At 47.4% G+C, this 12885-nt stretch overlaps 1 protein-coding gene across 1 annotated transcript; it reads right to left on the bottom strand.

Annotated features, from left to right (window-relative positions):
* Positions 1 to 9853: 9853 nt before the first annotated feature.
* SNTN (sentan, cilia apical structure protein) lies at positions 9854 to 12885 on the bottom strand. The gene is given in 7 exon segments (XM_085300013.1): positions 9854 to 10075; positions 10903 to 11042; positions 11507 to 11541; positions 11994 to 12100; positions 12102 to 12134; positions 12136 to 12287; positions 12720 to 12885. Coding segments are annotated over 7 exon segments (792 nt in total). The 3' UTR covers positions 9854 to 9916.

The following is a 12885-nucleotide window of genomic DNA, read 5'->3' on the forward strand; positions in this document are numbered from 1 at the left end:
TTAATGGCACTTTTTAGTGGCATCAGCATGCACCAGKCTCAACAATGCAGTTGAAATCTGCTTTGTCTGGGACCAGCAGACAGATCTTTGCCTGCTGTCTTTGCTGGTACATTAGCATGTCTTGCATTAATTCATCAAATCAAGAGCCCTGCAGTAGAGCAGAGACAACTTGTCGAAAGAAGCTGGTTAAATATTCCATGCAGTTTTATTTTGGATACATCAATCAACAGTGTCTGCACCCTGGAGCACGGCAGGAATGCATCCGAGTCCAAGGGCCAAAGCCAGGGTGGGGGAAGCCAGCAAGGCTCCCCTAGCACAGTGGCTTCAGCAGCCAGGAACAGGGCTCTTCGGTCCTAAAGCCTRTAAGAGGAGAAGCCTTAGCCCAGTGGCTTCAGGAGATGTGAAAATACACTTAATACAGGAAAACTGTTCCAAATGGTGGGTGTCAAGGAACAGTTTCACAGCTTTGCACAATTAACAAGGCACTTGCTTGTGAGCAGTGAACTGAAAGCCAGGATTTGGCTGCGCTAACACACATTTAAGGAGGACGCTTGGTATTGTGCTACASATCTTAACATGTGACCCCAAATACCCCAGTCCACGTCCCATTCATTGCTAGTCCATCCTGCAGAGATTCACAAGCAACAAAGGTCCCAACAGTGTGCAAATGAAGGATTGCTAACTGTCAAACCTCAACTGCTAAATCATCTTTCTCCTGGCAGGGGCAGGAGAGCCACAACCATGGAGGAGATGTCAGCTGAGAGCAGGAAAACCCCAAGCCTTCCTGCCAAGGAGTTGCAGCCGTGCACACACCAGGGATGGTGACATTTGAGTTGCAGGCCRTTGATCATCCCTCCTTGAAACCAGCCCACACGGCACAGCACCAGTCCTCCTTACTGGAAAAAATACAAAGAACCTCATATTTTTGGTCTTGTGTTTCTAGACAGGCTCTCAAGTTCCAGCCTTCATCAYATCCCTGAGGAACCATTAACTAATGACAAATTGAGAGACCCAACAGCATCTCAGAGCTCACTTGAGTCAGTGTCACGTGGGACCGAGCATTTGGCTCACACCACGCACACCTGTTAAAGGTGGCCTCTTGAGAGGGAGCCAATGATTCTTCTGACATAATTACCTTCATCAAGATGTGGTTACAACACAGCAGTTTATTACAGACAAAATGACAAAACAGCAAGCCTCTGCTGCCTTCATTGACCCATCCTCTAGAATCTCCCTAAATTAACTGGCTATGTTAAAGTGGAGGAATTTCTGTATAATCCAATTCAGACAAAAAGAGACCATATTAGAAAAAACAAAAGATCTTCAGCCAGAGATGAAGGCTAAAGTGAGAAAGTACTTAGAGTACCTAAAAAACTGATTGTGATAGATAGCACCACATGTGAAAAATCTGTTAACTTCAGTACCTGGCAAACTGGGTGAAATTTGCTCAAGAATATCATGGGTAACAAGGAGGGAAAGACATCGCTCTTGGAGAAAGAAGGCAGGACACGTCTCATCAGCACGCAAGAGCCTGGGGGGAATCGGTGCCCACAGAGATGATCACCTACTTCATTTAGYAGTGCTTTAACTCCAAAGGGCTTTTGACAAAGCGCCTCTCCAAAGCACTTACAGCTGCCAGGATGTCACAAGAAAATAGGGAGGATCTTTTAATGCATTAATGGCTAAAGGGATAAAAAGTAGGGGGTAGGAATAAGCACTGATTTTCATAGAGAGGGAGGCACATAGGCATCTGCAATGTTCGCTGCAGTCAGAAGCGATCTAGAAAGGCGTTTGGCAGCAAGGCAACAAGTCACAATAGCCAAAGCTGGAGGACATACATAAATGTGTGTGTGTGTGTGTGTGTATATACACAGTGAGCCAAGGAGGCACACAAGCAGTTCCCAGAAGGGTCCGTAAGGGCAGTGCGTGTTCTTACAGGCCATAAYAGACACCTGAGATGTTGCAAGATATATTAGAGTTTAAAAATGAAACTGCTCCAGTTTATTAGCTAATAACTCAGACCCTTGTTTATTACTTTAACAAGCCAATTAGGAATTTCATCTTAAAGGTCTTCTTGGCCCCTCTTAGCTCACAGCACTGCTTAGGGCACAGCCATCGAGGCGAGAACCTCGTTATGAAATAATTGCCAATAGAAGAACGCTGCCCAGTTGCAGCAGAGCACACAGGCAGCTCACGGTCTTCCAGCATGGGGCGACAAATCTGCCTTTTCTGACAGCTCTCCGTACTTGGACCCTCCTAAAGCTACCTGGATACACATCTGTATTCCGACAGCTCCACAACGGCATTAGGTCAAGGCCACCAACAAGCTTTCTGCTCTGATTAATACCAGCCTTTTTTTTTTCTCTTGTGCATTAGAAGATCTCCGTGGCAAGGAGATATTTTACATACCTGTAAGGAAATGGAGTGCTCCTGCCTGCTCAGCCCAAGGCATCCTGCACACCTCACCGCTCCCCAGGGGCCCTGCAGGAGAAGAGCGTTTTGCCTCGTCAAAGTTTCTGAGCCCATCAGAAACACTTAGCAGCTGAGAACTCCCAGTAAAACCACTAAAAGAAGAGCCACCGCATATTTCTGGACTGCAGCCATCACTCAGGAGCCTTACAAAGCCATTAACGCTCCTCCAGGGGGGCTGCGTCCCAAGGTCTTGGTGCAGCCCAAGATTTGCTGGGTGGTTTTGGCCACACGTGAAGGAGCCTTCCTTGTAACCAGATCCTGCTGCAGGGGCGATCTGAGCAGGGACTTTTGCTATGTTATAATGGAGGCAAAGAAGTCCCCAGTTCTCCTGCAGTCTCAGCAGCTGTAATAAATACTTGAGAAGAATTAAGTGTTGCTCTTTTATTTGATATGCTTACCTGCACCTTCCCTCAYGTACACTTGAGCACTCCCAGCATCACTTCTCATCAGGACCTGTTCACCAGAAGCTTTTAGGTGCTCCTTAATTAGCACCTAATTTGTGTGGGCCTCTGCTTGCAATTCTTATGCAAATTGCCCTCAATTTGTGTTCTGTTTTCTGCTGTGCTGCTTCCAAGCTCTTARAAAAACAGAATACAAAAGGCAAATTGGGGAATATAGGTACAGGTTAATAAAGTTTTTCTTTTTCTCAGAGACTTTTGCAGTAACTTTTGGTAGTGAGCAGTACAAGTATAAATTTAGAGACAAGATTAAGAGCCCAGTAATGTCTGAATACTACAGAATAAGCAAGTTGGAGCAGTTTTTGGAAAGAAAGCATTGGTAGACACTTATTGGTGTGTTGGTTATTAATGTGATGTTTAATATAAACAGTTCTTCCTTYAGGAATATATTAGATTTTTACCTGAAGRGAACAGCTTCTTTAYATCACTCTGTACATAGTACAGTATTAAWACAGCATTTGACAAAGCCACATCTAGTGTGATCTGTTTTTAATTTGTGCTCTTTATTACCGTTTGTTGTAGCTGCCTAATTAAAGTTTGTCAGGCAAGTAATCAACCTTATTTCCATAGTGAGATCAGTTTAATAAGAAGATAATTTTGCAATTTGTTTTCTTTAGTTAATTAGGCTAAACCCTATGAAATCCACATTGTGGGGTACGAAGCCAGGGAAGCTGTAATATTAGTTTAGGGCATCCAAGGAAAGGCGATATTTTACCTGCTGAAGGTCTCCCTCCAGTGTGGTTTTCATRCTTGCCAAACCCAATAGCATTTCCAGTTTTGTAGATACAAACCCTACCACATAATGCTTGGCCTGGATGTCTCCCTTTGTGCATGTTGTCTCCAAACAGAAGACCATCATGTGGAGATGAAAGCTGGAACTAACTACAGAACAACTAGATTGAGAAAAAGCCACCAGCAGATGAGGGAAATGTATCAACATTCATACACAGGCTCCCTCTAACAGCCACAGATATCGGAGTAAACCATCTTACACTCCTGGGAAAGGGAACTAAACTCATTGCTGAAGGACTCTAGGTTGCTGCTAGAGAAGGAAAGGTTTCTAGGTTGGGCTGTAGATCTTTGTCCCTACTGCAAAAGTATTTGACCCATCTCTGGTTCTAATCAACCTTATTTTTCTAGCCAAATCAGAGACCTAGCGTACATCCATTTATCCAGACAAAAAGTTGTTCTARCCTTATCAGCTTTTCCAGAGAGCTCAGATGTTGCTTTGTAACATTGACTAATTACTTAACAAGCCATGCTGCAATCATTTGCAGTAGGGCAAGGCTTCCACCAAAGATCATTTACTGTGACACTTGTCCCCTTTTGCTCCAGTGGTGGTGGTAGGGTGCCCCAAGGCCAAATCGTTGCTGCTTGTTATCGGAGAGTTGCGAGGGTAGAAGAATTTCGCACATCCTGTACATCATTTATTGATCAACCTAAGACAGACAGGGGCTTGATTCAGCAGGCTGATGAACTTCTCTGTCTATCTGGGCTGCCAGTTTTACTGCAGGGTTAGAGGAAAAAAAGCCTTCTGGAGAAGATGCCTCCTTCCATCTGAGAGGTCCTGGCCTCTCATCGACTTTAGCAGCTGCTGCATAGGAATGTGTACTGCGGCCCCTTGTGTTTCCGTAGACACCAAGATCATGCACATAATGAAGACAAAAGTCAGATTATAGGTCAAGAAATAAACAATGAGGAGGAAATAAGCTCAAAGCAGCTCCTCGGCTACAAGAAGAGCACTGTGGGMAACAAAAGCGTGAAGGTGCCACCCCTTCTGAACAAATCCCCCTTCTTGTGGGTCATTGCTGAGTAGGGGTCAATCCATGCAGGACCAGCCCTTCAAGATTGCCCTGCTGCTCCCCAAACCTCCCACCCACCCTACGGAGCTAARTTATTTTTGAGGTGGAGGGTTGCTGCTCCAGCATTTTGCAAGGAGCCCATCACTTGGAGCAGCTCAGCAAGCTGGGGTCCCCACCTGCCCATGAATCGTCTCTATTCCCAGTTCTGTTTGAGACTCACTGGCTCTTTGACACGCTATTACACGTTCATTSACTGTAAAATCCAATTTGCTTTTTGGCCCAGTGGAAGGGAGGACCATTTTTGGTTTGCTGTACAGGATGGCCTTTACAATGCTGCCTTTTTAGGTGCCTTGAACAGGAGGAGCAAACGACAAGTGCACAGCCAGCCTCGGACTCGGGCTGAACCCAGGAGATTCTTGGTGCTCAGCTTGAGCAAATCGGAATTATGATTTTGCCTCCTCTATTTGTGTTGGAGGCTGAGACTGGCTCTCATTATGGATATGCATGGCATAAATTCACTCCTACAATAACAATGAATAAAAGATAAATCCCATGGCTCTGAATCTATCTAAGTCTAATGGCTGATGTGTGTGGTTGGGGATTAAAGACACAGTCTGATATATCTGACCACTGAACATCATTTGCTGTTTACCTTTGCTGAGGGAGGACTCAGAACTAAGGCTATAAACACTTGCGAGGTGAGGGAGCAGCAGATGAACAAAGCAAGGAGAGAAGATGCTTATAGCTTCTCTGGAAACCTTGCAAACCAATGACTGCAATAAAAGTCAATGCAGGAATTAAAAGCTGTCTGCTTGGAAAGCCGTAAAATACACCATTTGTTCTTTATCTRCCTTCCCTGACTGAGCTTGAAAGAAACAGATTTTCTTTTTTTTTCCAGAAGCATTTCAGAGTGCTCCTTCGTGGATAACAAACTGTAACGCTTTGGAGAGAACATAAGTCTCAGACGAAGCTTTTCATCTGCTCTGTAGTGAACTCCTAAGGGACTGCACCACGTAACCTCTCTGAGTCATTCCAACACCCCTGAAGAGGGCTTTTCTATTGTGTGGGTGCAATTTAACTGCTGCCCAGTGGTGGGCTAAGATGCAAACTTGTATCCCTTATCCCTCTCCGCAAGGTGACCTGATGCAATTAGTGCTTGAGTGCATGTTGCAAACAGCTGCCGAAGAAGCTCTCACAGGCCAAAACACATGAAAGTATTGAGGTGGGTGTGTGCATYGCACCCCTGCTTGGAAAGCATGTGCAGCCCAGGCAATTCTTCTTTGATGTGAAAAAGCAACACAAGACTTACTTTGAAGGAGGAGGAGATAGAGCAGGCAAAAAGTCTATATCTGACTGCAAGGTTTCCTTAGCAACTAGGGCCCCAGCACCCCAGACAGGAGGTTATATTGAAGGTGCAGTAAAAACGAGCCAGCTGGGGAGCTGAAAAATACATGCAAAATTGGACGCACGGTGCATGTGGCCTTATGCTCCTGGCAGAAAGCTCCCCGTGCAAAACCCTGCTGTGACTCACCTGCTGAGCATCAGCCAGTTGGGATCTGAGGACTCCCCTACCACCTGTGAGAACATCTTAGAGATTATACTAATGCCAGATTTTCAAAACCTTCCAAGTCCAGCAGACTATAGAGTTAAGGCAAGATCTAAAGTCAAAAGTTGTGGGGAGAAGCTGCAGCTCTATGTGTGCCAACTAAAATATGAGAATGAACTTGCCTTCCTGAGCTGATATTTGGAAATGGGAGCTGAAGACTTGAAGCTGAAGGTTTTAGCCCAGCTCTCCTTGACCCCCACTTCTCCTCCGACAGTCATTTGAAAGCTCACATAACTGCAGGAATGACTCAGGCTTTTCAGAACAGAACTTAAAAAAACTCGGAGCTGGAGTTTGCAGAGCCTCCCCAGGGTGGTGATTTGCACCTGAACAGTGCAGCTGCAAAAATCCCAACCCTACCCCAGCCCACAGAGGTYGGATTTTGACTAGCTGCTCTTAATGTTGTTTTCACTTCCAGGGRGGATCATACACTGATACGATATTTGCACTTGCCAAGGCAGAAAAGCCTGTGGATTTCATTTCAGTTTAGCTGCCTGCGCAACTCTTTAGCACTTGCGTGGGCTCGGCTGTGTGAAATCGATGATGAACTCCCATCATTCCCAATAGGAGCAAGCTAGGAATGAAATAAAACACAACAGTAGCCTTTTAAGCTAGCTTTTAGCCAGCTCCCCAAGGACACAGCCAGACACGCTGTCTGTGCCAGATCAGCTTCAAAGCCTTAGCTGAGAGTGCTCAGGGCAGCCACAAATAGTCTGAGCTAATAAAAGAGCATCTTCCACAGCTGAGTTGCAAACTTCTGCCTACCCCTAGCTATAAGAAGATGCTGTGGCTCTTCCAAGCATATATTTTGACTTTGAGCATCAGGCAGAATCTTGAAGGACTGCTGCAGATTGCACCTTGCACATCCCGTTTGCCTTGCTCAGAAACTCTTGCAGAAACCATCACTGTCTCTTTGGAAAGCCATGGTCTGTCATCCAGGCCTTTAGGAGAAGTCTGAGATAGCTCAGCTCCTACTTCCAGCTCTGCTACAGGTGTTGAGCAAGGCACTTGATTTCTCAGCGCTTTCCTACCATTTGAATATCTTGCCTGTTGAACTGTTCTGGAATTGCCCCTAACTTTGGATTTGTGCTGCGCTTAGCCCAAGAGGCTTTTGATTGAAGCTGGGGGCTCTAGATGCCAGTACACAACACATACTGCATTAGAATAAGAAGGACTTGCATATGATGAGGTGGCAGAGTGAACTGAGACGATAAAAGGCTCTTAAGTCATTAATTCAAGGCACGCAAGATGAAGAAACCTTTCAGCAATAACAGAAGTTGTGTTAGGGCCCTAGCAATTTCAAAGAACACATTCCTAATTGGCTTCACAATATCATTCCTTTCTGCTTTTTGTTGTAGCAGAGCTGTATTATGAAATTCATGCTTTTAAAGTTATCAGTGGCTCCCAAACAAGCTTTTCAGGGCTGTGCAGTGTTTACTTTAGTAATGCGAAAAGCCTACTAGGGACTCTCACATTCAATCCATATTTTTACCCTGGAGAAGGAGCATCAGCTGATTGTTTTAAGCTTTCRCAGATCTTCTGCCTAGCCAAAAAATAAGAGATGAGGAGAAGAGGGTGAGAAACATGAGGATAAATTACTGTAGTTGCATCCACCCTACAACACATCCCTCTCCGTGACTCCTGCATGGATTATGCTGCCAGATTAAGCTCTCACTTTGAACTGGGGGTGCTTGACCACGGTCTACTTCAGAGACGAACGGAAAGGTCGGTCACTAAGAGAGGCTGCTTGTCTCTGCCTGCCCAGTGCTGTCTCCAGGATCACTGGTGCTCATCTTGCAAAGGCAGTTTGCTGGGGGAGCTGGACCTCGCAGCACGGTGCTGTGTACCCACCGGTCCCTCAGTAGGACCTGTGCAGGTTGGGTATCCCCATGAGCAAGCAAACAGCCAGAAACAACTGCTTGTTGATTTTCTTACTATTTCTTGYTGGGGCTTTGGTAGTGCCTATTCTGGCATCCCACCATCAGAAACAGGGATTTAACTAAACCTAGTTTTTATTTGTAGGAGGAACATTTATGAGTGTTTAGCCTCTAGGTCTGCTCATAACGGCAGGCACCAGCCCAGGGACAAATGCCACAGAGCAGCACCTTACCTGTTGAGCTTCATTTCAAAATCCACCACATCAACTCACGTTCCTTCTTTAACTCCATCCCACGTTGCACAAACGCCTCCYGATATTGCACAAAGACACAGTCCTTCCTCTCACAAAACAACTTATTTGCAAGCCTCCTACTGCAACATGTCTTTCCTTTGCAACGACATCTACTACAAAACATCCTGTTAGTTTCTGGAAGCAGAAAGGCTTTTTAAGTCAATGAGTTAAATCTGGCTATTCAGATAGTGTTGATTTAAAGGGCAATGTATATGCTAATTTTKGATCCTTTCTGCTTAAAAAAAAATCCACCAAAACTAAATCATTTTCATCTCTTTCTTTCAGACAAGGAAGAGAAAATTAAAGGGATTGCACTGTTTTGTTGGCTCCATCATCTTCTCTGCTTTATTAGAGGTGGTTAAATTCTTACAGAGGATATTCTGCTACTGAGGTGCAGGATTGTCTTTTTGTACCTTAAAAGGATATTACAGTAGGCTAAATACTGGTTGTCAGATAAGACCTTATAGGCAGGAATAAAACCAAAGATCAGGATCATGAACATTTACTACTGAGSATCTGACCCTGCCCAGGTCCATGCCCAGGCCGTCAGCACCACTCAGTTGCACTATTAGCTGTCCTTTTCCCACCATTCCTAGTCCTGACTGTCTCTTAGCTTTTCTGGTTCCTCTTCTTCACAGTTTCACAAAGTAATGAACTTAGCTGACTGACATGATTAATTAACTCAGCCCTGTGGTCACACAACTTCTCCTCTACCAAAGACACATTGCAAGCCTTGGATTCAATTTCCTCAATGGTGCTCATTCAGTAAAAACTACAACAACAACTAAAACAAAATAGACACGCTCCTTTCCAAAGGGCTAATGGTGGGGTGGAAACCACACAAAGTAAAGTCAATGTTTACCAAGGGCTGCAACAGGTTTCTCCTTTGCTGCTAATTTTGGAAAGTGATGCCTGTTATGGGCAAGGCCTAAGGCTTAAGTTCTCCAGGGCTGACAAGAGAGCCATGGAGAGCTAGTTGGCCATGGCATGCCAGTAGCCCTGTCTCAGTCTGGGCAGGAACGTGGTCCTGTAGTGACAACCCATCACCCCACGGGCAGCACTTGGGCTTGGAGAGCACCGACTGCAGTCCCTTGGGATGAAGTGGTGCTGGAGGACGTGCTCCAGCCACCCACCGCTGCTCAGCCCTGGGGACCAGCCCAGAGGCGGTCCACAGCACACCCTCACAACGTGCGAGGTCCACTGTGTCACTCCACAGATCTGCTCCTGCCGGGACATAGCCTACGATTTATTTCTCTGCACAGAAGTGAATTCASCCAGGTTTCAAAAAGACTTTATTCCGTTAAAAGGAAGTAGCATAAGGTATTCAGCCATTTAGCATTATCTCTGTGTGCTTCACTGTACGAAACTTTCCTCATAATGTGCGTAGCTATTTCTTCTTTTATAGCACTGATCACTTTRTGGTTTTCACATTTCTGATCTCCCGCAGCAGGTCAGACATTAGAGCGAGACTGACTAACAAAATCATGAAGTCTTCAAAATCAATTTTGTTCTCCGACTCCTCATCCAGGGCAGAAATTATTTCCTGGTATTTTGGTTTGCTTTCTTGGCCCTGTGGAGAATTTTAATGAAAGATAGTTAGCATAAAATTCCTTTCTTCCCACTCAGGTTTTTATGTCCGTGTTCATATTGGTTTTCCCTGAAGGTATCCCAAGAAATTCAACTAGAAATATTACTGCAATCAGACAGCAGAACAACCAGCCCTCAGTTGCTGCCCAAATGCAGAATATATCAAAGAGCCCTGTTCTGCACCGACAGCCTGGCAGTGATGAGAGTAGCTGGGAACTGCRGTAGTGTGCCAGCAGCTCCAGAGGACACTACTGGGAGAAGTGCAGTCCTCTCCGTGTCCAGCAGACTGGGGAGAGGAAACGAACACAAACCCACCTGGCTTTAATGTTCAAGACAGATATTTGAACACGTGCYGTGAAGTTTGCAGAAACTGTTAAGTTTAAATACATAGCTTCAGCAGCTGCTGCTTCAGGTCCTCCCTGGTATTTGGTGCTCTGGCAAACAAATGAGTTCCTAAATAAATGTATTGGGTTTCTTCTCCCCACAAACGCATGGTCCCTTCTCACAGCGTGATTTTTCTTTTTAATCTTTAAATTTTTTACAACTGTGCTATTTCTTCATGAAGATGCAGACGGGCATGTCAACAGTGGTTTACTGGTGTCGCTCTCCTCCTTGAGCCCTGTGTTACACACAGGCTCGAGTCACATCAACCAGCCCCTCGGAGAGGCTCTTAGCTGGTCGCTGAAGTCCCGCTTGCGATGGCCCCGCGAGGGGGGCACCGGCGGCTGCGGGACGCCCTCCCCGTGCCCGGAACGGCCGCGAGAGCCGCACGGGGAGCCCGTCCTGCTGGCGGCCCCACCACCCCCTCACCTCTATGAACCTCAGAAACTGGGCTTGCAGCAGGCTTTTGGCTTCCCCTTTGCCCAGTTTGCCCTCGGGGCCGGCGGAGTTGTTATACACCAAAGCGGCGGTTGCAAAAGCTTTTTCAAGGTCTGAGCCTTTCCGAAGAGCTGGAGGGAGAGAAAGAGATGCAGGCTGGCGTTCGAGATATAATTGAAAGGAACCCGTCAGAAACATCCTGAGTGGGTGGAAATCAGTGTAGTTTCATTAAAGTTAATGAGCCTGCAACTGTTTATACCCGCAGAGGGCCTGGCCTACATTTTACTGGGGGGGGGTCAGCAATACACCTTGCATCCCAGAGCTGCCATGTGCCCCCACAGGAGGCTTTCGAGCCCGGCGACGGAGTTCACGCGCCGGGGACCTGCCATGCCGGGGTGGGGGGACCGGCCACTCCAGCCACTCTCCCGGGGCGTGGGGTGGTGGCACGGGGACCGCGTCTGCCAGAGACCCCCCTCTTCCTCCTGTGCAGACTCGGGGTGCGCAAGGTCTCGGCGGCTCTGCTCAGCCACCCCCCTTTTCTGCTGCGTCCTGGGGAAATCCAGCCCCCCGCGGTTCAACGCCGCGGTCGCCTTACCTTTGACGGAGGCCAGCTGCCTGGGGATAGGTATGCTGGTAGYGAGAGAGGAGAGAGGCACAGTTACCACCCGACGGCTCCACTGCAGGTGCACGCAGGCTCTCCACGAGAGCGTTGCCCATTTCTAGCTATTTCGKTTAATTCCCCCAAAGGCGAGTGGCTTTCCTTTACCCCCCCGAAGGAGCGAGCGCCTCCACGATCCGCCGCTCCCGACTCCGCACCCAAGCAACAAACCCGGAGCTTTTAAAAGCCGCTCATCAGGCAACTTGACTGCCGGAGAGGGGCATTTCGGCACGTTTATAGTTCACTTCTCCAGCACGTGCAAGAGCGCCAGGAAGTTTTGAGGTTTTTTTCAGCCCGACCTGCGGCGGCCGCCCGCTCCTGCTGCCCCTGCGTGCGGGAAGCCTCCCTGCTTTCCCTTAAAGCCCGGTTATTTTTTTTTGCTAAAGCGACTGCCGAAGACGCACGGAGCGGAGCGGTCGCCTACCGTCCGGGYACGGGCGCCGGCGGGCTCCTTCGGGGCTCGGCGCGGGCGGGCCGGCCGGCGGAGCGCCGCGCCGCGCCGGGCACGCTGGCTCTGCAGCCGCACATCTCGCCGGAGCCCGGCTGTTTCGTGATCTCCAAGCAACCCGAGCAAGAGCAAACAGGCGMGCGGGAGCTCTGCCCCGCGGCCCTGCCCTGGCGACTGCCTGCCCACGCCAGCCCCCGCGGGGCCTGCCGTCCCGGCGTCCAAACCGCCCGGAAAGAAGAGACTTCACGTAGCAGTCCCCGTAACAGGGGACTGCAACAGATGGCCTGGAGAATTAAAATGTTTTCCTCATTTAGTAGAAGCTAAATTACTGAAGGCTAATGAATAAGGATGTTCACCACCTTACTGTTCCTGGATTTTAATTATCTTAAAAAGCATGGGAAAAGAGAACCTTTAATTTTCCATCTAAGAGTGTCATTACTCAAACAATTCAGAGCTTTTTTCTGAGAGGTTTTAAGCTGTCTTAGATCTCTAGTGCGTTCTTTAGGACTGGCTCATGAATAAAACAGAGCCTGTAATTGCAGTGACGCAGCCAAAACACATATAATCAATGCTCATTATCCCATCAATTAACACACTAAAATTAAACAAGAATTCAGGCTTAGTAATCTGCCAAAAAAAAAAAAAAAAAAAGATCATCTTGATATCATGTTGAAGTGATAATTCCCTTTTGCATCTGCTGACCTCCGCCGCATGGCACGAAGAGCCTCACCTCCTGGTTAATGCCCAGAACGGCGGTGCTTGCTCTTAGCATCCAAGGTAGAAAAAGAGAGCGAGAAGGAGACCCTGTTGCACGTCGCTGGGCTGCTGGCAGCGCTGGGAGCTGGCTTGCGAAGCCAGCCTGCCGCAT

Source organism: Rhea americana, unplaced genomic scaffold, assembly GCF_003343005.1.
Source record: "Rhea americana isolate MKP2758 unplaced genomic scaffold, rheAme1 scaffold_16, whole genome shotgun sequence".
NCBI lineage: Eukaryota > Metazoa > Chordata > Aves > Rheiformes > Rheidae > Rhea > Rhea americana.